The sequence below is a fragment of the Perca fluviatilis genome, chromosome 2 (genome assembly GCF_010015445.1).
Source record: "Perca fluviatilis chromosome 2, GENO_Pfluv_1.0, whole genome shotgun sequence".
NCBI lineage: Eukaryota > Metazoa > Chordata > Actinopteri > Perciformes > Percidae > Perca > Perca fluviatilis.
Window position 1 is genome coordinate 22076446 of NC_053113.1, and position 27077 is coordinate 22103522.

The following is a 27077-nucleotide window of genomic DNA, read 5'->3' on the forward strand; positions in this document are numbered from 1 at the left end:
GATCTGCCATGTATGGGGTTTCCTGTTGCTTTCAATACACAACTGGCAGTTTTATTTTAGTACCCTAATCAAGTCCAAAGACAAGCAGAAAACAAACCATAACAAGTTAGTTATGCAGATATTCTCCTGTTGCTTTCATATGTCAAATTATGTTTTGCTTTTACTACAGGGAGAAAACCCGACTCATTACATATGTACCACTGAGGACATACTAATTGGAAATGAAAGAGGGAAAAGGTAAGATGTTTTGTAGTAATGTTGTGGGTTTTTGTTGATTTGTAATTGGTGGCTACACAGTTCCCTGAGAACCTCATTTACATTTTTTGTAAACGTACACTTCAATTTGCAATATTTAAGCACTTCATAATCATGAAATGTCTGAAAGAATCTGTATTCAGGGCCAGCCAAACCTTTATTATTCATCACATAAAAACATACAGTACAATGTAGTGAAATTCAATCTCTGCATTTAAACCGTTCTAAGCAAAAGGAGAAGTGGACAGCCACATACAGCATCAAGGGAGTAACTTGGGGTTCAGTGTCTTGCTCAAGGACTCTTTGACATGTGGCCAGATGAGCCTGGGATTGAACCCCAAATCTTGTGGTTGAGGCCTGACCCACTCTACCTCTGCACCACAGCCACTCCACTGACTTGCTGCATCAGCTGCATAGGCCTCAGTTGTTTCACTAGCAAGGACCACACCTTCAAGGAAAGTAGTTTAAATGATTTAAAAATGAAAGAAATGGTGTGCTGGGCTTGAGGCTCGCTTGTGGTTCTTCCGCTTGCAGTCTGCGTTGTGGGGAAGCTTGACGTAGCAGCCGGGCATGACGGACGCCCCTAAGAACCCTATGGAGAGGAGAAACAGGAAGAGGGAAACAGAGTGAGTGGGAGGGAGGGGTGTAGAATAGGAGAGTGAAAGAGGAGGAAAGGGTTAGGTGGGTATTTATAGAAATGCCGGAAGTGGCGAGGTGCGGTCATGCTACTCACATTCTGCTAGATAGTGTCAATGAATCTGTCTTTTAGTTTGTAAAACAAACTGTGAAATATGCCCATTTAAACTGACAAAAGCAGCATATTCTCAAATCTGAGAAGTTGGGATCAGCAAATGTTTGAGCACTTTTAGCTTACTAAAGGACATAAAGCTGCAATGGAAAGCAAAAAAAACCAACATAATTTGACGTAGAGCGAAACCTCTTCCTGCAGCTCTCCCTCTCTGTTGCACAGGCATATACACAGGCTACAGTTTCTGAAGTATGAAATGAGATGCAGAAGTCTAGTTTTCTCTCAGACCACTTGAATTACAATATGCTGAAAGATTATTATTGAATTTCTGCCCAACGATGCCAAAAATAAATTGCCTACCACAGCTTTTAACAATAACAGTAACAATTATTGGTGATTACATTTCCGGACGATTGACTAATGGCTTTATCAACTAATGAGCACAACATGTGCTATTTCATCAAACACAACAGTGACTCATTGTTTCATAAAAGAAAAAGATACATTTGAAGTGTGCTCCTTTAGACCTGTTTTAGCGTTTTTGTAGTACAGCCCAGCCTCATGTCCGGTTCAGAATGAAAACACTTTAATGCTCTAACTTTAAGAAACTACACCCTGATTCAGGAGGCAGCAGTATCATATCATATTTTATGTTGTGAAATGATTGAAATGGTTTTGTTTTACAGAAGGGTGTATCTAGATATTGCAGAGTCATACGTGCAGAGTGTCTTTCTGAGGGTGTTAATCAATCATGTGGTTTCCTCTCCTTCGCTGTCTTACAGCCGTATTACGTTACTGTTGCAATGTAGCGGGTAAATGTGCGCATGCGCACATCTCAAAATAGATATTCAGCTGTGCACTCCTTCAGTTCGCTAATGTTTGTCAGTGATGGGCTGGCCCTGAAGCAGTTCCAGGCATGTTTTGCGCAACTCTTTGGTTGGGTGGATGGCTATGGCCTCCCTCTGTAAATCATGAATCAGGATGATTGTTGATAAGATGTGCATTGTGCATTAAATAGTCAAAAGTGTGCAAGGTTACATGAATTTTAATCAGGTTTTCACTGTAATCTGAAATCTCTAAAGCAACCAAGCAAGCCCTGTAGCTGATGTGATGTTGTGGGATTGCAAATATCCCTCAGTTCATGGACCAAGCGTCTCTTAGTCCAGTATGATCCTCTTAAACTTATCGGCCTTTATCTGCTGCCCTTCTTTCTCTCTCTCTCTCACTCTCTCTCTCTCTCTCTCCTCTCTCTCTCTCTCTCTCTCTCTCGCTCTCTCTGCTTTTGTCTCTTATTCTCCCCTTCTCTGTGGTATGCACACTCCTGTTGTGTTTTTGCTTCATTGCATTCATTTGTTTCTCTGATCCTCCTATTTACTCTGACACTAACTAACATCTAAGCTAGTCAATGCAATTATTTGAAATGTGGGTATGGAACGCCCACCATGAGTCAATGTATACATGCTGTATATTTTATTTTATTTTATTTATGGTGGATCCTCTTTCAAATCATCTGCTCAGAAAAGGAGACTGCTTTTCATGAAGCAATTTGAAGGAGGTTCTAATACATTTGGTCTTTCTCCTTTCTGTACCCCTCACCCAGGATGACCTCATGCACTGTACAGACATGATAGGTCAATGGAGCATGTGAAGATGTCCCAGAAGGCATTTAAAAGTAAGCTCTTTTTTGGTATGTGTTTTTTAATTATCAGATGTTATTAATTGCTGATTTGATAATGATTACTTAAATCCCTCTCTTGATATTCAGTAAAGCACTAATATGATCTCTGTGTTTATTCTCATCTGATGATGAGAGGATTATGGACCAAAATGCCCTTAATGATCCCTCTATTTAACATTATAACCACTATTTTATTTTATTTTATATTCATTGGGTTACCTGTGCTTAGTACCACCAGTTTTTTGCCTTTAAAATCAGGAGAATGTTAAGACAATTGACCTTAGGTCACAGATTGAAATAATCGACAACCACTGGTCTAGAATGGCACTGCGCATCAACATCCTGTATTCCACAATGATAACTGTCCCTACTACATTTTGTAATAACAGTCTACTGTGCTTCTAGCCACACAACATTTAGTCACTTATCAAAAATTGCAAGCCTTGTTCACTCCAGATGTTGACTAAATTATTGTGGGAAAACACAAAGCTGTGTTGATGCTCTTTAGATTTTGTTTTAGATGAGAGGGCTCCTGCCTTTATACCATAGCCAGAGACCATTTGCAGGGATTTCTTTTCAACAAAAGAGTGCAAGTGGCATTTGAGGTTGCTTGATTGAAATATAGTCTGCCACTGAATGTCAGTTACAGTACATTTCTTGGTACTTGTTATAGGCTGTTTTGTCTGCAAAGAAATAGCTTGATCATAGTGAGGTTGCTATGCATCCAGCAGAGACTACATAAAGTCACTGTGCCCAGCCAAGAAAAAGCCCAACACAAAACCCCCTGTTACACTGCAACTTGTTGTTTTGAAACCTTGTTTTTTGTTCGGATTAAACAAATTATTAGTTATTTTGGACTTCCCCCTTTTACCTGTCTTTGTGCCAAACTATGCTAACCAGCATATGGCTCGGCTGTATATATCTGTATATATCTGTATCTATCTCCCTTTCCGAGGGACCACAGATGTAAATTAGCTGTATAGCTAACTCTGGTACAGGGCCTGAACTGTGCATGGTCCCTGACAAATAAACTAATTTAAAATAAAAATAAAAAAATAAAAATAAAAAAATAATATGGATACACTAAATATGAAGCAATAGTGTCACATTAAATATAACTATAGCTTCATATTTTGTATACACTCATGAAATTGTAGACAGAAAGCGCATATGCGTATATCCCAAAATGTTAAACTATTCTTTTAAGTATCCATTATTATTACTTTGAAAGTGTATGCATGGTGGCCAGTGGTACCTGTAGCTTTCTTCTCTCTTATCATACTGACCTGTCAAGACTCAAAAGTATACTACTGATTACGGTAATTAGAGAAGAACCATTTTAGGTCTTATTGAATAGGTAATGCGTGTTAATTCAAACGGTTGTCCTTAAGTTGTGAGTGAGGATAAAGCGTTTCCTGTGGACCTGAGCGGCTTTCTCTAAATAGCAAGTGGAATTTGCAGAAAGCTGTTAATATTCAGTTTAGTTTCATTTTTCAGTACCCCGTGTGATACTGAAACCACACCTGTGTTACATGGGATGCCAACTGTTGAGCAGTACCTTTTTTCAAAAGCTTTTTATTTGTCAATAAAAATCACAATTACAGTAGATTATTTTCTTTCATAGGGTCCTTCACTGCAGCACCCTTTACGTAAATGGCCATAACATTGAAGAAATTGCACTTTAATGTGTCAAGAATTTGAAACTAGAATGTGTTGGATGTGATGTTTTATTCTTGTACATTTTCTTCTGTTTTTCTCTTCTTTGACTCCAGCATGGTGGCTTCTCCTAATTCTCCTCTTCTTCATCTCTTTTGTCATATACTACGCCACCTATGTCATACTTCAGAGGTAATTACACCCACACACTAACACACCCATTTCTTTTTTTTTCTTGGTCGCTCTCGGTATTGAGGTCACACAATTACAGTTATGTCCATTGCTGGTAAAACTGTAAATTCTTGAAATCTGTGCAGTGCTGAGTCACTAAAAGTTAAAAGGACAACCCACATAGTAATCATCTGGACGTCTAAGCTGCTGGTCAAGTTAGGCCCTCACACATGCCCATTCTTGCACTTTTTGAGTAGTGTGGACCCAGTTACTGGCACACTGTGTTTTTATGGAGTCAGCAGTAACTTTAATTTGTGGTACTTGTCTGTCTTTCAGCTACAGAAGCAGCAGCAAGTGTCCGGACAGTAGCAAGCCGCTGTGTGGTGACGGGCTAACCAGTAAGAAGTGGGAGAGCCTTAACTTTAAGTGAGTAATGGCATGTCTGTGTTTTTGTTTTTACAAACTGGAGGGAGTGGATGGCTTATTAAGGGAGAAAGATATGCCAGTATTTTTATTTGAACATAAGGTGCCAGGTTCCTTGGAGCGTTAGGACTGGTCTTTACTCGCCAATGCCATGATGGAAAAGCACATTACATTGAAAAAGAACAGGACATATTATAAGAATCAATTTGCCATCTAAATGTACGTTTTAGTAACTCAAGTGGAATGTGTTAATTAAAGGGTTGAGAGGGAGGGTTAATATATAAACCAATGTTGGCTAAGAATGAGCTCTTGATAAAGTTACATTTTTGGAAGCCAGACAATAGCTTGTTTGTCTGCCTTGACATGTAATCATTGTTCCACAGCCCTGAGTCCCCTTTCATTTATTTTCATATGCTCTATTATCAGTTTATTCAGCTGTATATTTACTGTTTTTTTTGTGGTCTCTGTTCTGTTACAAAATACTGATATGTTCTCCATCTGTGGTTTGTCCCAACCTCCTCCGAGGTCACTGTTTATTTCTACAGTTCCCGTAGACCATCCACTGCCCGCCCTTTGACCTCAAGATTAATAATCCCTGTGTTAACCACTGTTAAAGAACATGATTTGCAGTCTTACATAAAGTCACTGATTGGTTGTTCTAGGGGTTTCACATCAGTTATTACAGTCACAGAGAGGCCTTCCAGGCAATCAGAGTGACATTTCTCTAATTAGACTCCTCCCCGGAGATTTATCCTGATCTCCTGTGAAGCGCTAGCTGGCACAAAAGGGTAATAAATGTCTTAGAAACTCACTGTCAAATACAGTAGGTCATAAACAGCTGGAGTCTGAAACCAGCGAACACAGAAAGGCAACTGTTTCACGTATTACAACCTGCCACATTTGTCTCACTCCACAGGCTCTGTGAATGTTATTGTTTTTTTCCCCTCTCCTCAGCAGAGAAATGCCAACAGGGGATTTTAATGAGGGAAATTGCTATTGAATGGCATCATATAAATGGCTGGTTCACTTACAATGAGTCTGGTCTACCTGCTTAATAGATACCAGAACATTTGGAAAAGTGAAGACAAGCTTTTCCATGCGCCAATATGAACACTGTACTGTACTGGCAGCACAGTTAGTGTTGTCCATTGTGTGGTTTGATAGTTGTTATAGCCAAAAAATGGAAAGTAGTTTTTTTCATCCTCGCTGTCTTACGCCTCATTCATCCAATCCAATCCAATCCAATCCACTTTATTTATATAGCACAATTTAAGCAAACAACAAGGTTACCAAAGTGCTTTACAGAGATAAAAATATAAAAAAAAAACACATCAACAATGACAGCGACAACAAAGACCACAGTAGCTCTTATGGTGAATCAAAAGCCAGGGAGTAAAAATATGTTTTTAAATGAGATTTAAAGGTGTGGAGGGTGGGCGCAACTTTAATTCATATCCTCCCCTCTCTCAGCCACAACCCCTCCTGTAATATAATTCATCTATACAGTGAAACAGTGCACAGCAGTATTATGTTGTAATTCCTGCCCTGACATCTCTTCATGCAGCATTAGCAGAAAGATGCAGCTCTTTCTGAAAATGGAAGATTTCTTCTGGCGGGAGCATCTGTCAAATCTGGCATTACCTTATGGAATTAAAAGCAGTGGTATGTTGACTTTATATTATCCCCTGCTCTTTCTGCTCAGTTTACTCAGCACATGTCCTACACCCTGGTATTACTGGTTGCTGTATGAAGATGTATGTGTTATCCTTTTTTTAAATATTCACTTATTTCTACAGATGACGTTTGCAGAACTAAAAAATGACTCTTTATATTCTGTGATTAAATGTATGACCATATCTGACAGTGATGCTTTACTGCTATAGTCAAGTCAAAGTGCTTTGCTAAAAAACATAACAATTCAGTCATTGTGGAATTTGACCATGTATTTTAGCTTGTATTACTGCCGAAGCACTACAAACTGTCTTTTATGTGAATTGCACATCTGTATTCAAAGTTTTCAAACAATTACACCATTTAAAGGACTCCATTTCTTGCTTTCTCTTTAGAGCCGCTGCTAGTGAAAGTTCTTGCTGTAATTGGAAATGATGAGTTGCCTGCCAAAATTGAAAAGTAAGTGTGAGCACACTTCAGCCAACCTGGCTCATGATACCTGGCTCAATGTTTTATTAACCCAGGTTTCTACTGATTTACTAAGTCCACAGTGCACTGCAGTAGTAATTACAATATACTATAAGTCCAGGATTAACAGGATGGACAAAACATTGCGATTGGTCGAAGATGTGTTCCAGCTGTGGTACGCATCCTGTAATACGTTTTCAGTCCTGCATAACTTCATCACTGTGATTATGGGCACTTATGGGTAGCTGTTAGTGCTTAGCCACATAATTGTCCATCATTATGGTCAAGAAAGCACCCATGGGTTCTACTGCTCTAGATCAGGGGTCTTCAATGTTTTTTAGGCCGAGGACCCCTTAGCTGAAAGAGAGACGGAGCAGGGACCCCCCCACAACATATTGTATAAAATTGAGTTGCATATTAAACTGAGCCTACAATAACGCATAGGGATTGGCCTAAAGCCTTCATCCATACCTTTTTTATGGTGCATACAATACAAAGCCATTCAAATAATAATTATTGACATATTCATATATTTATTAGTGCTAAAATATTTAATCGTGATTAATTGCATTAATGTCATAGTTAACTCGCAATTAATTGCACATTTTTATCTATTTTAAATGTCCCTTGATTTCTTTTTGTCACATTATTTTTTCCCATTTTAATGCTCTTATCAACATGGAAAAGTGGATCGGCTTGCTTTGTGCTTTTGTCGCCTGGCTTTGACGAGGGGCCGGAGAATTCGCATCAGCTGTGTGCTTGGCCATCAAGTGGTATTTCAGACTGGACGTGCCGCGATGATAGCTCAGTTCACGACAAAACACACAGATCACTTTGGTCTTGTGAATGGAACCATTTGGCAACTTTTTAAAAGTAAACTTTCCATTCAGAATCTTATTGGCATCCATTTCGGCGTCTCGTGCTCGCCTTCCACTCATAACGTAACGTTTGCCTACTACTCTTTGGCCGGCTCGCAAGCCCAAAAAGGTGTGTGCGGCGCGTCTGTTGTTTTGTTTCCGGTCTAGCTAGATCCGGTGTGGTGTTGTATTTTTTATAACGTTACTAGTTGTTGCAATAGCATGTGAAAAAAACTACAAAGTTTGCTAGGCCAAAAAGAACGTTAATCTCACGATTAAAAAAAATGTACACCGTTAAAATGGGTTTGCGTTAACGCCGTTAAAAACGTGTTTAACTGACACCACTAATATTTATACATCATGTTTTAATGTTAGATATACACTCACCTAAAGGATTATTAGGAACACCTGTTAAATATCACGTTAATGAAATTATCTAATCAACCAATCACATGGCAACTGCTTCAATGCATTTAGGGGTGTGGTCCTGGTCTAGACAATCTCCTGAACTCCAAACTGAATGTCAGAATTGAAAAGAAAGGTGATCTAAGCAACTTTGAGTGTGGCATGGTTGCTGGTGCCAGATGGTCTGAGTATTTCCCAATCTGCTCAGTTACTGGGATTTTCACGCACAACAATTTCTAGGGTTTACAAAGAATTGTCTGAAAAAGGAAAAACATCCAGTATGCTGCAGTCCTGGGCGGCGAAAATGCCGTGTTGATGCTAGAGGTCAGAGGAGAATGGGCCGACTGATTCCAGCTGATAGAAGATCAACTTTGACTCAAATAACCACTCGTTACAACCGAGGTATACAGCAAAGCATTTGTGAAGCCACAACACGCACAACCTTGAGGCGGATGGGCTACACCAGCAGAAGACCCCACCGGGTACCACTCATCTCCACTAAAAATAGGAAAATGAGGCTACAATTTGCACAAGCACACCAAAATTGGACAGTTGAAGACTGGAAAAATGTTGCCTGGTCTGATGAGTCTCGATTTCTGTTGAGACATTCAGATGGTAGAGTCAGAATTTGGCGTAAACAGAATAAGAACATGGATCTGTCATGCCTTGTTACCACTGTGCAGGCTGGTGGTGGTGGTGGTGTAATGGTGTGGGGGATCCCTTTCGCCTTCAGAACTGCATTCATTATTGCTGTCATTAATTCAACAAGGTGCTGGAAGCATTCTTTAGAAATGTTGGCCCATATTGATAGGATAGGGTCAAACACGGTATTAGTATGGTGTTCCTAATAATCCTTTAGGTGAGTGTACATGTAGCACAGTGAATCCTAAGGATTAACTGTATCTGCGGATGGCTACCTTAACTACAGGCCAGTAAGCCTGTCATCAATGTGTAAAATGAACAACAAATCACAAATAGGCCGATTTATCTTTGCTAATAATATGTTGGACTCATGTTTATGTATATTTTTATATATATACATTTTTACAAAAAAAACAACAACAATAACTTGGGGCCCCCCTGCAGTAACTCTGAGGACCCCCTACGGGTCTCGGACCCCTGTTGAAGATCTCTGCTCTAGATAAATATTTTGTCATTTATGTCTCTAGAGAGGGTGTTACTCATTGTACAAAACTTTAAAACACGTTTTTATGTGGTGTTTTTCTCCACAGCCCTGAATGCAGAACCTGTGTTGTCATAGGCAATGGCTTTGCTATTAAAAACAGCTCCTTGGGAAGCACCATCAACAAATATGACGTGGTCTTTCGGTAAGCACATAGAACACCTCATGAATCACTTTAAGTTATTATTAGTACTGTTCACTATATGTCATTCTGTTTGTTTGTAGAGAATAGGAATATAAACTTAAAACAAAAAGTAAGGAAATTTGTGTTTGGTGGATTATTTCTCTGTGATAAAAATGTTTTTTGGCAATAAATCTTATACCGTTGGAAAGCCTGTTTAGTTTCAAATGGTGCCCCATTTGTAAGGAACATGCATTTGTGGGATGAGCAGTAGCGCTGAGTATGTGGAAAAATTTGCCAAATCTTCTCTGCCAATGCCAAACAGCTTATTCTGCCATTGACTCGTTTGGTGTTTGGTGGATTGGATGATTGAAGTTTGAAGAAACAAGACATATTGGCAATTTAACAATTAATTCATTTCACAAACAGGAGCCTCAGTAGCGTGTGGAAGAACCATACACAGCCACAACAGCCTGGCACCTCCTCCTCATGCTTGTCACAAGCATGGTCCCACACTGCTGTGGGATGGCATCCCATTCTTCAACCAGCATTTGTCGCAAGTCAGCCAACGTGGTTGTGTTGGTCACTCTGGCACGAACGGCACGCCCAAGCTGATCCCACAAGTGTTAAATGGGGTTGAGGTCAAGACTGCTGGCAGGCCATTCCATCCTCTCCACTCCCACATTCTGGAGGTAGTCTCTGATAAACCCTGCCCTGTGGGGGCGAGCGTTGTCATCTTGGAGGATAGAGTTCGGTCCCAGACTGTGGAGATATGCGTGCTGTTCGTGCCAGAGTTGTTTGGCATTGGCAGAGAAGATTTGGCAAATTTTTCAGGGGCGCAACCCACATACTCAGTGCTGCTGCTCATCCCACAAATGCATGTTCCTTACAAATGGGGCGCCATTTGAAAGGGAACTAAACAGGCTTTCCAACGGTATAATATTTATTGCCAAAAAGCATTGTTACCACAGAGAAATAATCCACCAAACACAAATTTTCCTTACGTTTATCAGGGTAAAAAATGCATTTCTTCTAAACTTGCTGTTACATGTGCCTCTTGTGTCTTGTTTCTTTCTCTCTCTCTAACATATTTGGGCCCAAATATGTTACGGCCTCCATTAAAAGGAACAAACAAAGGCTCAAAAGGGAATGGAGGATGCAACATATATAAAGAGAAGGATGCCAAACACCAAGTTAACAATAATCCAACAAGCTTTATTAAATAATAAATACTCCCAAAAGTAACAAACAAACCTGCTTGTGGAAGAAAGAAAGTTGAGGAGAAAACTCCTCACTGGTATGCTGCCAGTGTGCTCTCTCGTGCTCTCCACTCTCTGCCTTCTTATCACTTCCCCCACTCTACCTGAGCACTGATTACTCTCAGGTGTGCAACTGGCAGAGCGAGGAGGGCAGAATGGGAAAGAGAGAGAGAGAGAAAGAAACAAGACACAAGAGGCACATGTAACACTTGCATTGCTGCTTTTTGATTCCATTCCAAGCTATGCATTTTTAGGAAGTGACTGTACTATATAATCATTTCTGATAACACAATTGTTAAACCCAAGACCTCTTAATAACCACCTTAATGTTTCAGGATTGTTTGGGTTGATAAATAAGGAACGATAGTTACGTTATTGTAACTCCAGGAGCAGGTGGCCCGAATCTTAGAGGGCTACGCCTATACTCATAGAATCTGGAGTTACAATAACGTAACTATCGTTCTATTTCGTATAGGCTTCGCCCTCTAAGCCACGCTATGGGTTAGGGCGAAGCTGATGTAGTCAATGCCACCTGCGACAGATCCCACAAGTGGAACGTAGACTAACTTATTTTCCCTTACTGTCACTTAACTCTCATGTGCCGCCATGGCAACGACCTGTTAGCTGGCTGAAAGCCCAAGCCGAGAATGCAGGCCTGATTGATGAGGGAAATACATGATTGATAATTATGGGACGCCCGAGTTCCTCCCAGACGACTAGAGTGGGGGGGGGGAGGGGAGGGGGCAGAAGAAAACATAAAGCGGCACATGTCGTGATTGTATAATAGTGACAAAACATATACATATGTACATAATATATACAATTATACATACGACAGGGCCTCATTTGTCGTTGTGAGAAGAGAGGACCGAGTGAGTCAGGGAGGGCTCAGACACATCCCGCAAATAGAAGCGGATGAAAGGGCATGGAGATGCCCAAGAGGCCGCTGCACAGATTTCGGACACTGACATGCCTCTGAACAGGGCTGTCGATGCAGACAGAGCCCGTGTAGAATGTGCCCGAATGCCCTGGGGGGGCTGCGCCCCCTCCGTGTTATAGGCCTGGGTGATAGCCTCGCACAGCCAGTGGGACAGGCGTTGTTTCGACAGGGCCGCCCCTTGGGAGTGTTCCCTGTAGTGAACAAACAGCTGCTGTGTCCGCCTTATGTCCGCCGTGCGTAAAACATACTGTGATAACGCACGCACCGGGCACAATCTGTGGGATGCCTCCCACGTGTCGTTGTTATGAGGCGGGGGAAAAAACCCTGGAGGGAAAAAACCCTCGAAAGGAATTTGTTAAAATTTTTGGTGTGAAGGAAGGGTTGGGCTGTAGGGTGGCTGCGCTCCCATCCCCTCTGATTGAGAGACAGGACGGCGAGACTGACAGCGCACATAAGTCGCTCACTCGCTGATGTCAGTGCAAGGAGGAGCGCCGTTTTTATAGACAGCAACCTGAGAGGGGCTTGTGCCAGGGGCTCGAAAGGGGGCTTCCCCAGGGCTCGGAGTACCAGGGCCAGATCCCATTGGGGCGTGAGAGAACGCACGGCGGGTTTCTGCCGTCTGACCCCTTTCAAAAAACATTTTACCAGGGGGTGCGCAAAAAACATTCTCTCTCCATGGCCTTCGTGGCAAGATCAAATGGCTGCCGCGTAGGCCTTGACCGTGGATGGGGCCAAGTCATTATCTACCAGTGTTTGGAGATAAGTCAGTACGACGGGCAGGGGGCACGATATGGGGTCTGACCCCCTCTCCGTGCACCAGCGCTGGAAAGCGGACCAACGCGCCGCGTAACACGCTGTTGTAGAGGGAGCTCTCGCGCTCTGAATGGTGCGCACCACGGCAGGTGGCAAGCCTAACCTCTGCAAGCGTTCCCGCTCAGTAGCCAGCCCCACAGTCGGGGGGTGGGCTATTGCGCCGTCCAGCTGTGACAGGGCGTCCTCGCGCCACGGCAATTGCCATGGGGGAGCCACCAGCAGCTGGACCAGCGTCGGGAAGTTCGTGCACCCCGGTGCCACCAGGATGACCGACAGGCCTTCCTCCTGGATGCGTTCCAGGAGGCGAGGGATCAGAGGGACCGGGGGGAAAGCGTATAGGAGGGTTCTGGGCCAGGGATCGTGGGAGAAAGCGTCCGCGCCCAGGGGTGGGTTGTCCCATGAGCTCAAGGAAAACCACAGAGCGCACTGTGTGTTTTCTCGTGAGGCGAACAGGTCCACCTCCGCTTCCCCGAACCTGCTCCACAGCTTCCGAACGATAGTGGGATTAAATTTCCACTCGTTGTGAGAGGGTCCCCCCCTCGACATTAGGTCTGCCGCCCGGTTTAGTATCCCGGGGATGTGGACGGCCCTGAGGGACAGCAGATGATGGTGAGACCACAGCAGGAGGCTCCTGGCTATTTCCAATAGCCGGGCCGAGTGTACGCCGCCCTGGCGATTTATGAACACCGCTGCTGTGACATTGTCTGTCTGCACCACAACATGTCTCCCTGCTACCCTCGGGGCGAAGTGCTTCAAGACCTTCAGCACCGTGGACAGCTCAAGGCAGTTTATGTGTGGGAGGGGAGGAGGAGGCCATTCCCCTCCCACCACCTGTGATTCGCACATTCCTCCCCAGCCAGTGAGGGACGCATCCGTGTACACTGTCACGTATGACGTCACTCTGCCCAGGGGAACCCCAGCTGACAGGGTCTGGGGGTTTCCCCAGTATGACAGGTCTGACTGCAGAGAGGGAGGGATAGTCAGCATTCGCCACTTGTGGCGTATGGGGTCGACGCGCTGACGAAGGAACCACCTCTGGATTTTTCTCATGTGGAGAAGCCCCAGGGGTACTATCATGTAGCCCGCGGACATCATGCCAAGAAGGCGCATGATAGACAGCGCTGACACCTTTGCGCGGGGCGTGGTGCGCTACAGGAGAGAAAGCAGCGCATCTTGCCTCGGCGTTGACAGCCTGGCCCTCATAAGAATCGAGTTTAGCACTACGCCCAGATAAACTATCGATTGTGAGGGAACCAATGCGCTTTTCTGCCAGTTTATGGCGAAACCGAGTGTCTGCAGGTGCTGCAGGACTGACACGGTGTGTAGCGCCGCCGTTTCCCGAGAGGGAGCAAGGATGAGCAAATCGTCCAGATAAAACAGGACTCTGACGCCTTTTTTCCGCAACGGCTGAAGTGCGGTCTCCATGCTCTTGGAAGTGCATGGACTTGGCAGTCGGTTGTACTGAAAGTGAGCCCCTTGGAAAAAGAAGCGCAGGAATTTCCTGTGTCTGGGGATGACTTGGATGTGAAAGTAAGCGTCTTTCAGATCCACGGATGTAAACCACTCTTGCTGGCGCACGCATTCCAACACGTTTGATAGTCAGCATGTGGAATGGATGTACCATGACACACCGGTTGAACTGGGACAGGTCGAGGATGGGGCGAAACCCGCCTGACTTTTTTGGAGTGAGAAAGTATCGGGAGTAAAAACCCTCGTTCTCCTCCCCCGGAGGAACTCGGGAAATTGCTCCCTTTGACAGCAGTTCCCGTAATTCTGACGTCATGGCGTCTGATTCCGCCCGGGACGACACAGTTGTCTCCAACACGCCCGCAAAGCGAGGCGGGGGGGAGGCGAACTGGAGTGTGTATCCCCGTGATATCAGTTTTGACATCCATGAGTCCATGTGTGTCAGTCTGATCCATGCCGCGCTGTGCTCTGAAAGCGGGCGCGCGCATGTCTGTGTGTTGTTTACAGACATAGCTAGCAGGAAGCGCAGAGCCCGTCCCGCCGCTGGGCGAGACGTGGGTAGAACGTGTCACCCAGCCCATGGTAGGGCCCTGTCGAAAGGGTGGCGGGTCATCGTCGTCCTCATCCCGCTAGCATAGCCAGGGGAAGGAGGAGAAATGAGCAGCGCTAAGTGTAGCGGCATGGCGTCTGCTCCCGCTGTCTGCATAGTGAGAGAGCGGTGCAGCTCCGCGAGCAGCGGTGACCTGGTGTGTGCTTGTGTGGGGAACATCTGTCATATCAGCGTAATGTTCATTGGGAACAAGGGCTGCTAGGTTGAGGGGAAACTGAGGGGCGGAGGTCGAAGCCTGGGAGGGCGCAGCCGCAGCAGAGGCTGTGGGGCGTTTCCTCTTATGGCGGTTGGTAGAGCGGTGGCGCTGTTGTTGAGGCGTCGCCTTCCAGGAGCCAAGCCGCCGTAGCCGCTCTGCTTCTTCGGCTGCCTGGTGGAGGTGGGATGTGGCTGTCTGTAGACAAGGTCCAAATAGTCCATCGGGAGCTATGGGACCATACAGAAGCTCGCGCCTGTCTTCCGTGGGTAGCTGTGACATGTGGAGCCAGATATTTCGCTGGGCCACAGTCTGCCACGCCTGGATCCTCAACAACGCCACCGTGGTCGCCGTGGTGAGGGTGAGGATGGTGGTCATAGCCTTGCCGATCTCCGTGGCTAGCTCCGGAGGAAGCGCCTCCGGGTTGGTGGCCATGGCGGAGTCGGCGGAGGCTAGCAAGGCTATGTTGTTTTGCGCCGCTAAGCCCTGGGCCGCACACTGGTGAGACCGGTCAGTGACATGGGCGCAAACCTGGTCCTGGGGGGACGGGGGGGACGGCTTCCGGTGGCTGAAGAAGGTAGCCTTCGGAAGCAGGATCGACGCCAGGCTCTGCTCCAGAGGGGGGACCGAAGGAAAGCCTGCCTCTGTGTCGCAATGAACCCGTGTGAACGGGGCATAGCGCGAGACTGGCGCCCTCAGTTTCCCTGGCTGAGAGAGAGCCTCCTCCACGAACGGCCGAAGCTCCGTGAAGCGCGGCCAGAGTGGGGCCCATTTGGACGGCGTTTCCTGAGAGTAGATGTCACCGCTCAGGAGGCCGCGAGAGGGGGCTGGAGGCTCCGCTGGAAGCGCTATGCCCCTTTGGTCCGCCGCCCGTTTTATGATCTCCGGCAGGTCCATAAAAAGAGTCTTGGTGGTGGAGGGTTGAGCCACCTACGGCAGAGGGGAAGACCGCTGAGGCGGTGTCCCTGGCCGTTCTGGAGACTGGGAGAGCCGTAGCGGAAAGGCATTGATCCGTGTCTCCAGATCCAGTCCTCCCTTCCGTCGAAGACGCCCTCTTCCAGCGGTTCCAGGGCGTCGACGGTGTCACGTCGGTCCGCCCAGCTGCCATCCCCCTCTCCGTCAACCTCAAAGGCCAGAAAAGCGTCCGCCCGCCGTTGAAGCTCTTTAGAAGGCAGGTGAGCGCAGAACGGGCTTGAGGCGTCGGACGTGAGAGCCTTGCCGGTGTGAGAGGCGCCGAGGTAGGTCTCGCAGCGGGGGTGGAGGTCCGGCGAGGAAATGTAACCGGCCTCGCAGCAGGGGCAGAGGTGGACGCCGCTGGAGCTGGTAGTCTTCATTACCTTCTTCATAACTGCTCTTGCTTGAAGAAAAAGTGGGAGCAGAGCAATGGGTCCGCCCTGTTTTTATACAGTAATTGCAGACGTAGTTGAAGCCCGTGCGGCACGCAAGGGCGGGAAAGAAAATCTTCACGACTGCGCATGCGCGAAGGGATGAACCCATAGCGTGGCTTAGAGGGCGAAGCCTATATGAAATAGAACAGAGAGAACCTTGCTAGATGACCTTAAAAAGGGAATGTGGTGATTTTCCCCGCCACTGAAAGCAGGATTTAAATTCACTTGACAGTTAGACTAATGATGGACAGTATCCGACTGCGTGGCCATCTGACCCAGACATAGAGCCATCCTCTCAGCAATTATCAAACTTTTTCTTTAGTTCTTTTAAAGGAGAAAAGAAAGCGTTTAGTTTACTCAGGGACAAAGGCACTCTGCAAATCTGACTTTACAGCCTTGGAATGAACACAAGCATTCTGAGTTTTTATTAGCTTCTTTCAAACAGTCAGAATTTGGCCTGACCACAATGCATTTTTCTCTCTCCATCAGAAGCTAATCGCTCCCTGGCCAAGCAGAGTAAGGTTATTGACATTCAGAATTCAATGCATGCCTAAGAGTTTGACGTCACTGGGTTTCCAAAGTGCAGGGTCTCATGCTGTGCTATTGTGTTAATTTTTTTAAAGATTTGTCAATAATTTGTTAAAAGAAACACTGAAAAGTTACAGAAGATATCTAGAGGGAAAAAAAGAACTTATCTGGCTGGGGGAATCAATGTAACAGTGAAATGAACGTTTTTCATTTCATGAAATTGTTAAAGGATATAGATGTTTTGTTATTTTTTCAGATGAACAGCTTGCTAGTTGGCTAACCAAACAGTTAGCTTACTAACTAGCCAAAGAGCTAGCTTGGTTAGCCGGTGGATCTCTTATAATAGCTAAGAGGCAAAGCCCTGGCATTATAGTCTTGCCTCTGTTGCACTAGCTTTTACAACTCTTCTGCAATTTTCATTGAGCATTTCTTTCTGGGAAAAAAAAAAACATGTTCCTGGGCTTTACTCTCCATATTCTAGTGCAACAATTACTTTGTTAGCATACAAAAAACTATACCTCTCATGAAAATTAAAACGGTGTGCTGTTTAGAAAGGCTCTGTTCCAATGCTGTATTTTTTTTGTTTTGTATTTTGTGTTATTACAAATGCATATGGGATTTTAAATTAGTTTTTCTTACGTCCTGAAATAGAATCTGAAAGTTGTGGTTTCACGGCTCTCAATTTCTGTGTACTTTTGGTTGGACTTAGGAAAGTTATTTAGATAAAATTTAAGTTTATTTGTAAAGCTTTAGGAGGCTCAGACTGCTAACTCTGATATACTTGTTAAGCCAGAGTTGCATTTCCCAAATTTTTACAAGAGAGATGGTAAAAGGAATTTACCTGATGAAGGTCAGAGAGCGAAACGTTGTATTTTTCTTCTTAATAAATTATTGCTTGCGTAATGGTCAGTGTACAGGATTTTCTCAAAACTTTTTGATCTGCTACTTGATCATATCCTACGCACCTGTCCGACAAAGAGGTGTGCAAAAAAGCTTTCCTACCTTACAAGAGTACGGTGGCCGGGAAGTGCAAAGCAACATTACAAAGCTCGAGACAAATTAACATTTTAGAAAACAAATTAACATTTTAGAAAACAAATTTAAATTTTGGAAAACAAATTTACATTTTAGAAAACAAAATAACATTTTAGAAAACAAATTAACATTTTAGAAAACAAATTAACAAGACGCAAAACACTTTTACCAGTCCCGAAACAAATTTACAAATGACAGATTCTTCACGGAAAGGGAATGAACCACATACCAGAAGTGATGAAGTGTTGTTGGTGAGCGCAGTCAATTTGTGTTGTCGTTGTGAGTAGATGGCGTGAATGAAGTTTATGGTGACCGAACATGGAGGGATGTTTTGCCCGTTTTGTGGCAAACACATGAACAGCTTAATGTGGTTTTGCTTTACGTGTGGTCGGTGTTTGGAGTTTTTAAAGGACGCGGACCTGACGGAAACATTGGAAAAACAGGGAACGTATCGACAGCCGCGGCCGGATAGAAGCTACAGCAGGGGGCAGCTGAGTCCGTCTGCGGCTGCAGGACCTGGAGTTCACTGCCCAATCCTGGGAGCCAAAACCGACACCACGCAGCTGGAGACCCAGGCCGTATTGCTGGGCCCACTGGAGGGAAGGGAAGCCCGGGAGAACCATAACCAGGACTAGGCGGAGCGGACTGTCACAGCCTGCTGAAGTTTAAATCACAGGTTTCCTAAAGGGAGTCTGGCGGGACTCGGACTGTGGCTGATGAAACATGACTTTAAGTCTCGTTAAATAAATAAATACACACAGAAATAAATGAATCAATAGTGGAGGAGTGAGCCTGGACATTTCAGTCTGTTTAAACTTAACTTTGAAGCAGAAACTCTTAGTTCAGAAGGGTGAAGTTTCCGTTTGTACTCATATCTGTGAACTGATTATAATAAATAGTCTTTGTATTAACACATTAATTAGTCTCTTTGTCTTTTTGTTTAAAAAAACTAGAACATCGTTTGAGATTTTGACGATTTATAGTGATTTTTTTTCCGTTAGACCTTTGCCTACATTGACGCTGATGCATTAAAGAGGAGTGCCCATAGACAGTATAGAGAGCCGAAGTCACGCCGTTCTACTTCCGGTCCATGGGACCTATCTTTCAGAAAAATATGAACAAGGGTCAATGGAGAGATAATAATTAGTTTTTGATCCCGTTTGAATTGAGCCATGGATTACAAATATGATGTTCGTCAATTTAAAACATTATTTTTCAACCGAAGAAAGTCTCAGTTTATTGTTAAACTGTTGAAGTATAAGACTGTGAAAATACGTAATTAGAAAGACTACAAACTTCATGGATGACGTCTCACTGAAGCTACGATGTCTCTGTGTATTGTACCGGGATGTAACGTTACTCTAATGAGCAGAGGATCTCGCTTGTTCTTTTGCTTCTCTGCTGAAAACACTTGACTGGATAAAACACAGCAGTTAAGATAACGTTACGTTGTGTTGTGGAACAGAGCTAAGCTAGCTAGCTAGCGAGCAAACCAAGCATCAAGCTAGGTGAGGTAGATTGTGTGAAATGGGAGATGTAGTCCACTGAGCGGTTTCACACAAAACTAAGTGGTACTACGACAAAACTACGGGTAACTGAGACTTTCTTCGGTTGAAAAATTATCTTTTAAATTGACGAACATCATATTTGTAATCCATGGCTCAATTCAAACGGGATCAAGAAATAATTTGCTTCTCGCCGTTCACTACCGTTCATATTTTTTCCGAGTTTAGGTCCCATGAGGTCCACCGAAAGGGGCGGGACTTCGGCTCTCTATATAAGGGAGTGTCGCCCCTGTTCCAAGATGGCGGCTCTATTGACGCATTCGATCCAATGAACTGCCGTAGTCAAGGCGACATGTATATATCTATGGGTCACCATAAACTTAATTCACGCCATATACTCACTGTCAGTACACGATCCGTTCTGCCTGCACGATCCGTTCTGCGCATGCGCGATCTGTTCTGCACATGTGCAAAATGTTCGCGCATGCGCTGTTGTACAAGGATTTACGACACTGCACGATCTGTTCCACGCTTTCGGTCACAGCTAATTCGGCTAATCGCTAGCTGAGACAGCATGTAGTACCTTTAAAAGACCCTCAAAATAAAACTTGAAAATAAACGTTAACATATATAACAGCTGTTACGTCAGTTCTACTTTACTTGTGCTCATTTAAAATACAATCACTCAATATTTGTCTTTATTGTTATTACTGTAAAGTCTTAATTTAGCTGTAGCCTGCTTCTCCCATTAAGTTTGACTTAATGTTATTTTAGACTGAATCTAGCTGTCAGCTAGCGGTTAGCCGAATTAGCTGTTAGCTAAACTAACGTTAGCTTCCCGGTGGAGGCTAGCCATAGGCTAGCATGGAACAGATCGTGCAGGTCGTATCCTCGGTAAAACAGCATTATCTTGCGCATGTGTAGAACGGATCGTGTGTACCGACACTCACAACGACAACACAAATTGACCGTGCTCACCAACAACACCTCATCACTTCCGTGTCACTTCCGGTATGTGGTACATTCCCTTTCCGTGAAGAATCTGTCATTTGTAAATTTGTTTCGGGATTGGTAAAAGTGTTTTGCGTCTTGTTAATTTGTTTTCTAAAATGTTAATTTGTTTTCTAAAATGTTATTTTGTTTTCTAAAATGTTAATTTGTTTTGTCCTTGGTAAAAGTGTTTTGCACATGTAATTGTGTTTTATGGTAGGTAAAAATGTTTTCCAAAATGTAAATTTGTCTCGAGCTTTGTAAAAGTGTTTCATTCTTTGTAATGTTGCTTTGCACTACCTGGCCACCGTACAAGGGAGATGGGAAATGTCAAATGCAAATGAAAAGTTAGCATAAGCCAGAATAGACAATTAGGAGAATAAGACCCAGGTTGAAATTGCTGCCTTTAACGATGCAGTAGGTAAGCCTTATAAAACTAACTTTCTGTCATTTGCTGAAACTGACCCTATGTTCCAATAGAACTATATGAAGTAGGTAATAAAAAAAAAAAAAAATCTGGCTCCTTTGGCACCACCTACAGCCTGTAGTGCGATTTGCAAAAATCCACCGCTCCCTGTTCAGATGCACCAATCAGGGCCGGGGTCAGTGCGTGTCAGTCACTGTTCATGCACACGCATTCATTCACCCTTGGGGGGAGGGGCTTAGGAGACCGTTTTGGGCTTTAGCATAAAGGGGGGAGGGACTGAGAAATTGTTGATGTTCAAATCATTTGGGTAAGTCCTGGATCTTCGCAATCCTTCCTACTGCAAAGGTCATGATAATGATAATACTGTTTGATTAAAGAAAAAAAACTCCTATATTACTGCATGAGTAATTGCTAAAAATGAAAATAAAACAAACCTGACTAGTTTCGTCCCTAAATATAGCATTGTGTCCCTGCCTCAGGTTGAACGATGCCCCAGTGAGAGGCTATGAGGAGGACGTAGGGAACAAGACCACCATGAGGTTCTTCTATCCCGAGTCGGCCTCTTACAACCCTAGATTGCACAACGAGCCCGGCACGCTTATGGTCCTGGTGCCTTTCAAGCCGCAAGATCTCCGCTGGCTCAAAGAGATCCTCTATAATGAGAAGAGGGTACAGGATATGTGTGAGAATGCACTCTCTCTCTCACACAAACACACACACAGCTTTCCATCTCACTCCGTCTCACTTTCTTTCCGACTCTCTCTGTCTCACATAAACACAATCCTTTTAGCTTCTTTTCCAACCCTTGCCAGCCATCCATATCAGGAACAAATACTTAAAAGGTTCTACTTCAGTGATGCCTGTGCCCTTCAGAGTTAAATGTATTTTCCATCGCAGACATCCTTCACTCTGTTGCTCCCGGCACCTCCGGCCTCCTTCTGCTAATAGTTGCAGGGTCATTACTTGCTAATTTGCACATAAATTTGGTTGCCTCCAGACATAAGGGAGTCATAGCTTCAATTGTATCTATGTTTCTGCAAATGAACTCAGTTTTCTAACTAAACATAGCAATCTTTTACTCTATTTCTGTCCTTTTTTTTTCATCTCAGTTTCACAACATCCGGTGTCTTATCTTTATCCATGTTTATGTGTGCTTTCCAGGTCAGGAAAGGCTTTTGGAAGCCCCCTCCCCAAATCTGGTTGGGTGACACCAGTAAAATCAGAGTGCTGGACCCCCATTTTCTGCACAAGACTGCAGACAAACTGCTCCGGATCCCGCTGCAACCCAAAAGTAAACAGGTGAGAGATCCACTTCCATGTCACTGTTTTGAGAATCATGAACTTTAAATGTGGTGGCAATGCCTTTCCTCTGTTGCAGCTCATTAATATTTCGTATTTCTGTCAACCTCAAAATAATTTTTCCCACTAGAACCTTCTCTCGTCTATTTCTTGTTTGTTCCCTTTCTCCCATACCTCCCTTTTCCCCCTTTTTGCCCTTCACTACTCCCCACATGAATGTTAACAAGGCTGGATGGAGCATCCGCTGATTAGCCACAGCTTGTAGAATGATACATCTTAAGCGCTGTGATAAACAGTTTACTGGAAGAGGCATTTCTCTCGAAATGTAGCCGGGTCAATAGCTATTTTGTGGATCCAATTACTGCAAAACATGATGAAGATTAGCTTCTGCTTGGCATTCTGGCATCCCATTACATGATAAGCTTTGTGTGTCTTCTAGGCTGCACAGTGAATCACTGGGAAAATAATTGGCTTTTGAAGGAAAGCCAAAATATTGTATACATTTCAACCAGATGTTCTGTTCTTAGAAAAAAAGGCGGTTCTCTGTGTTTCGTCTCTGTAAAGCTGATTATTGCTGTTTTTTCAGGAAAAAATCCCTGCGTCAACAGATTAGTCGATCTTTATTGTTTTGTGAAGTTTGGCTCAATAAAACAAACATGAAAGTAAAGGATAAAGTGAAGGTAATACAAGGTAACTTTAGCATAACATATCAAAAAAATATACAATAACCAAAACCATAACCATAAACATAACCATAAACTAACTAATGAAACTATAACTGAGGAGCAGTGATTGTGCAATGAGAAAACATAACACATGAAGTTTTTTTTAGTGTAGGCTACCATTGATTTATTTAGTTTCACAAATTGGACCTCAACTCTTTGGCTGAGGTGATTGGATTTTGAAACACCCTGGGATTTGACTAGAACCATTACTCATGTAGATGTTTTTATTGGCCCATTGCATCCCATCTGCCAAGAGGGTCTTGTTGTGTGTTTGGTAGGGATCTTGTCTCTGAGCCAAGTTTTGTTTTGGTTCTGCTTGTTCCCCTCTCCTGAGCCCTTTTTGTCAAATAGTGAGGCGGAGGGGGTGGGGGGTACCCTTTTGGACTGCAGTACAAACACACACGCTAGCTGGTGCATGAGAAGAGTGAGCAGTGGGAAGGCAGCGATCCTACAGGCTATCAGCGGGCTCGCCCGACAGGAGCTCTGCGCCATCTGTACAGTCTGGAAAGGGCCAACGGGGGGAGGAACGGTAGAAGGGAAGAGAAGGAGAAAGATGGAGGGATAAAGCAATGGGAAGACCTGGAGCCTACAGACAGTTACAGAACATTATGCTTTAAGAGTATTAAAACATCAGAAACTGAGCTAGCTTTGTTGGAGCTTGCATTTTCTCCTCCTGCCGCTACCCTAGACGAAGGTACTGGCATTACAACAGGAGCTGGTCCCTGGGCGTTGCGCTATGGATGCTATATATATATATATATATATATATATACATATATATTATATTTATATGGCTGCAAATATATTTAATAATATGAACAAGCTTAACACACTCCTTTTTCTCTCACTATCTTCATTCTATATCTTGTCTTTTTCCTTATTTCTGTCCTCGGTTATTCACATAGACTGTAAAAATAATTAACATAGCAGCAGTGACTTCACCCATTGGTTTGTGGACTACCATTATGAAGCCTTGACTTTGGCAATTTGGCCATGGCCATCTGGGTTTCTTGAACCTGGAAGTGACCATATTTGGACAAGAGTGCAGAGCTGGTGAGGATGACTCACCCCAAAACCAAAAACGAGTTATTTTAATGTACACAGTGTCATCGATATACATTACTAAGCCTCTACCATTATTGACAGCTCGGCGTGTAGAACCACCCTAAAGCATGCCCTGCTAAATTGTCAATTTTAAAATAAATGGGACCTTAATTTACAAAATGAACATCATGTTGTATTGAAGAAAACTTAAAACTAGCGATTGAGACCTGAACATGTTTGCTGAGGTAATAAATCAAGTGAGAAGTAGGGTCATTTTCTCATAGACTTCTACGTAAGCCGACTACGTTTTGCAACCAGGGGAGTCACCCTTTGCTGGAAATTTGATAGAATGCATGTTTAAGGCACTTCCACATTGGTTTCACTTATATGGCCCGAAAGCTCCGTCCATTATTTTTTACAGTCTATTGTTATTCCTCATCCTCAAAATACTAGCAGGAGTCCTGACTGTAGCAGACCTCCTCTTTGCAGATACCACCCTCAGCTAATGAACTTGCCAGATAGACAAGGACCCCCTCAACACACACACACACACACACACACACACACACACACACACACACACACACACACACACACACACACACACACACACACACACACACACTTCTCCCCACCTTTTCATTCCTTTGCATTGCAGGCACACATGCACACACACAACTCTTATGTTCACACCCCTTTCCCCAAACCCAAGCCTCTGCCTCCCCTCCCATGCTCCATGGGCCTACATCCAAATTATGCGCCGGCCCGCTGCAGACCTCTGGTTTTCGATCGTGTGTTGGCGACCACATGAGGCTAATACACACAGAATGTCAGCTGTGTCCCATTGTGGGGTCCTCAGTTTCTGAATTAAAGAAAAAAAAGACAGACTGAGTGCAAAAGCAAATTGATCTGGTGTAATGTTTTAGAGAGGAATGAAGAGTACATTAAAGAGACTGTGTTTCAATTGCTTATAAAGGCTGTCGTGGTTAGACTGCCTAGATATGGCAAAATTTCAACATGAGTGCACTTAAGCATAGCAACACACACATACAGATACTAAACACACACTGCCATACACGTGCACTCTTTCCTATCAGGGAAACCAAAAGTAGAGAGTCTGTCTCTTAGCCATCTAAGGGGTTATGGCTAAAGAGCTGGACGCTTGATAAAAACTCATTTTTGCATATGAGCTGAATTTGCATAGATCCAACACTCGACAAGTTGCAGCTGACTACCATAGGTAATGTCTAAAAAATCAATAAGTTGATATTGAAATTGTAATAGTTAATTTACATTATCTTATATGAATGAATAGTCAGTATACAAAATACCTTTAGTCTTGGTAAAAACCAATGGTTTTGACAATCAGTAAACTTTGGCTAGTGAAAATTTGGGAAACAGGCCATTGTAAATACTGGTATTGTATTATGCAGTATAAATGTCCTTGCACACAGGAGTCTTGCAGAGAAAACTTGATGATAACGCGGAAAGCTGTAGAGGAGAGAGATATGAAAAGTCTGTTGGGGAAAGTGTGCACATGTTGGAGAGGGATGGAAAGAGAATGTTTCTTCTATCTCCCAGTCATGTGGAAATGATCTCCTTCTTTTCTTCGTGAACATGGATAATCATTGACAGAGTAGTTTGGGAAATGGCAAACAACACAGGGAAATCTCTGTGCACAGTAAGAGCCCGCCAGGGACAACATAAACAACATGGCTCAAGTCATTACATCTCACATTAGTTTTTATTTCTAAAGAAAAACTAAAGAGAAACTCCCTTTTAGGAAGAAACCTTGGCAGACCCAGACTCTTGGTAGGCGGTGTCTGACGGTGCCGGTTGGGGGTGTGATGAACAGTGGTAATAGTCACAATAGAGATAATGGAACAGTCACTACAATGGTAGTCGTAGTAGTTCATGTCATAGCCAGGCACAGCAAGGCATTACGGGATGTAGCGTGAGGGGGACAGAGGGGGAAGACATGCAACAAAGGTTCCCATGGATACCCTGTTATTTGTATATAATCTCTTTTAGACTTTAAGTTAGCCAGAGGGTGTAATCATCATCACGGTTTATTTTCCTTTCTTTTATCTCCTTGTGTCTCTCATTCTGACTAAAGAAATAGCATGCATTAAGTTTCAGTGATACCAGCTTATGTGTACACAGTACCAATAATACATATCCACCTTTCCTCTTGGTCTTTGGCTTGTTTAATGTTTAACATCACTAAATGCAACCCTTCACCATGACACACTCATCAGCAGACCAAAACGCAATCCTTTTTACAGTTTTCAGCGGTGACACAGAATGAAAATCTGCAGAATTTAGCAGACTGTTTTCTGCTTGGGGTGGAGATATGTTAACATGAGTTTTAATTCTTTAAATTTGTCTAAAATGTGATGGATATTCTGTGATTCCACAGAGTCCGTGTGGTCCTGCTCATACGTCATCACTGGTGCATTTAGCTGTTATATATATGTATATATATATATATATATATATATATATATATATATATATATATATACAGTACAGGCCAAAAGTTTGGACACACCTTCTCATTCAATGCGTTTCCTTTTTATTTTCATGACTATTTACATTGTAGATTCTCACTGAAGGCATCAAAACTATGAATGAACACATATGGAATTGTGTACTTAACAAAAAAGTGTGAAATAACTGAAAACATGTCTTATATTTTAGATTCTTCAAAGTAGCCACCCTTTGCTTTTTTATTAATAAGGGAAAAAAGTCCACTAATTAACCTTGACAAAGCACACCTGTGAAGTGAAAACCATTTCAGGTGACTACCTCATGAAGCTCATTGAGAGAACACCAAGGGTTTGCAGAGTTATCAAAAAAGCAAAGGGTGGCTACTTTGAAGAATCTAAAATATAAGACATGTTTTCAGTTATTTCACACTTTTTTGTTAAGCACATAATTCTCATATGTGTTCATTCATAGTTTTGATGCCTTCAGGTGAGAATCTACAATGTAAATAGTCAATGAGAATAAGAACACATTGAATGAGAAGGTGTCCCTGTCCTTTCCTCTATATTCTATATATATATAAAAAAAAAAAAAAAAAACACACACACACACACACACACACACATACACACACACACACACACACAGACATACACATACACATACATATATTCATGTCCAAGTCGAGTCTCAAGTCTTTGAGCTCGAGTCCAAGTCAAGTCGCAAGTCTC

The 27077-nt window shown here is 43.4% G+C and overlaps 1 protein-coding gene across 4 annotated transcripts in view; it reads left to right on the forward strand.

Annotated features, from left to right (window-relative positions):
* The window catches only part of st3gal4 (ST3 beta-galactoside alpha-2,3-sialyltransferase 4), a 47081-nt gene that overhangs the window by 14595 nt on the left and 5409 nt on the right, over positions 1-27077 (forward strand). For 2 of the 4 annotated variants that reach the window (XM_039780426.1, XM_039780435.1), the window contains 9 exons: positions 170-237; positions 2604-2690; positions 4454-4529; positions 4845-4934; positions 6496-6593; positions 6998-7061; positions 9565-9660; positions 21271-21460; positions 21953-22090. In XM_039780426.1, the coding sequence (XP_039636360.1) occupies positions 2639-2690; positions 4454-4529; positions 4845-4934; positions 6496-6593; positions 6998-7061; positions 9565-9660; positions 21271-21460; positions 21953-22090 (804 nt within the window). In that variant the 5' untranslated portion in view covers positions 170-237; positions 2604-2638. Of the gene's footprint in view, positions 1-169; positions 238-2603; positions 2691-4453; positions 4530-4842; positions 4935-6495; positions 6594-6997; positions 7062-9564; positions 9661-21270; positions 21461-21952; positions 22091-27077 lie in introns of those variants that run through there. The other 2 variants (XM_039780442.1, XM_039780449.1) reach the window with 2 other exon arrangements.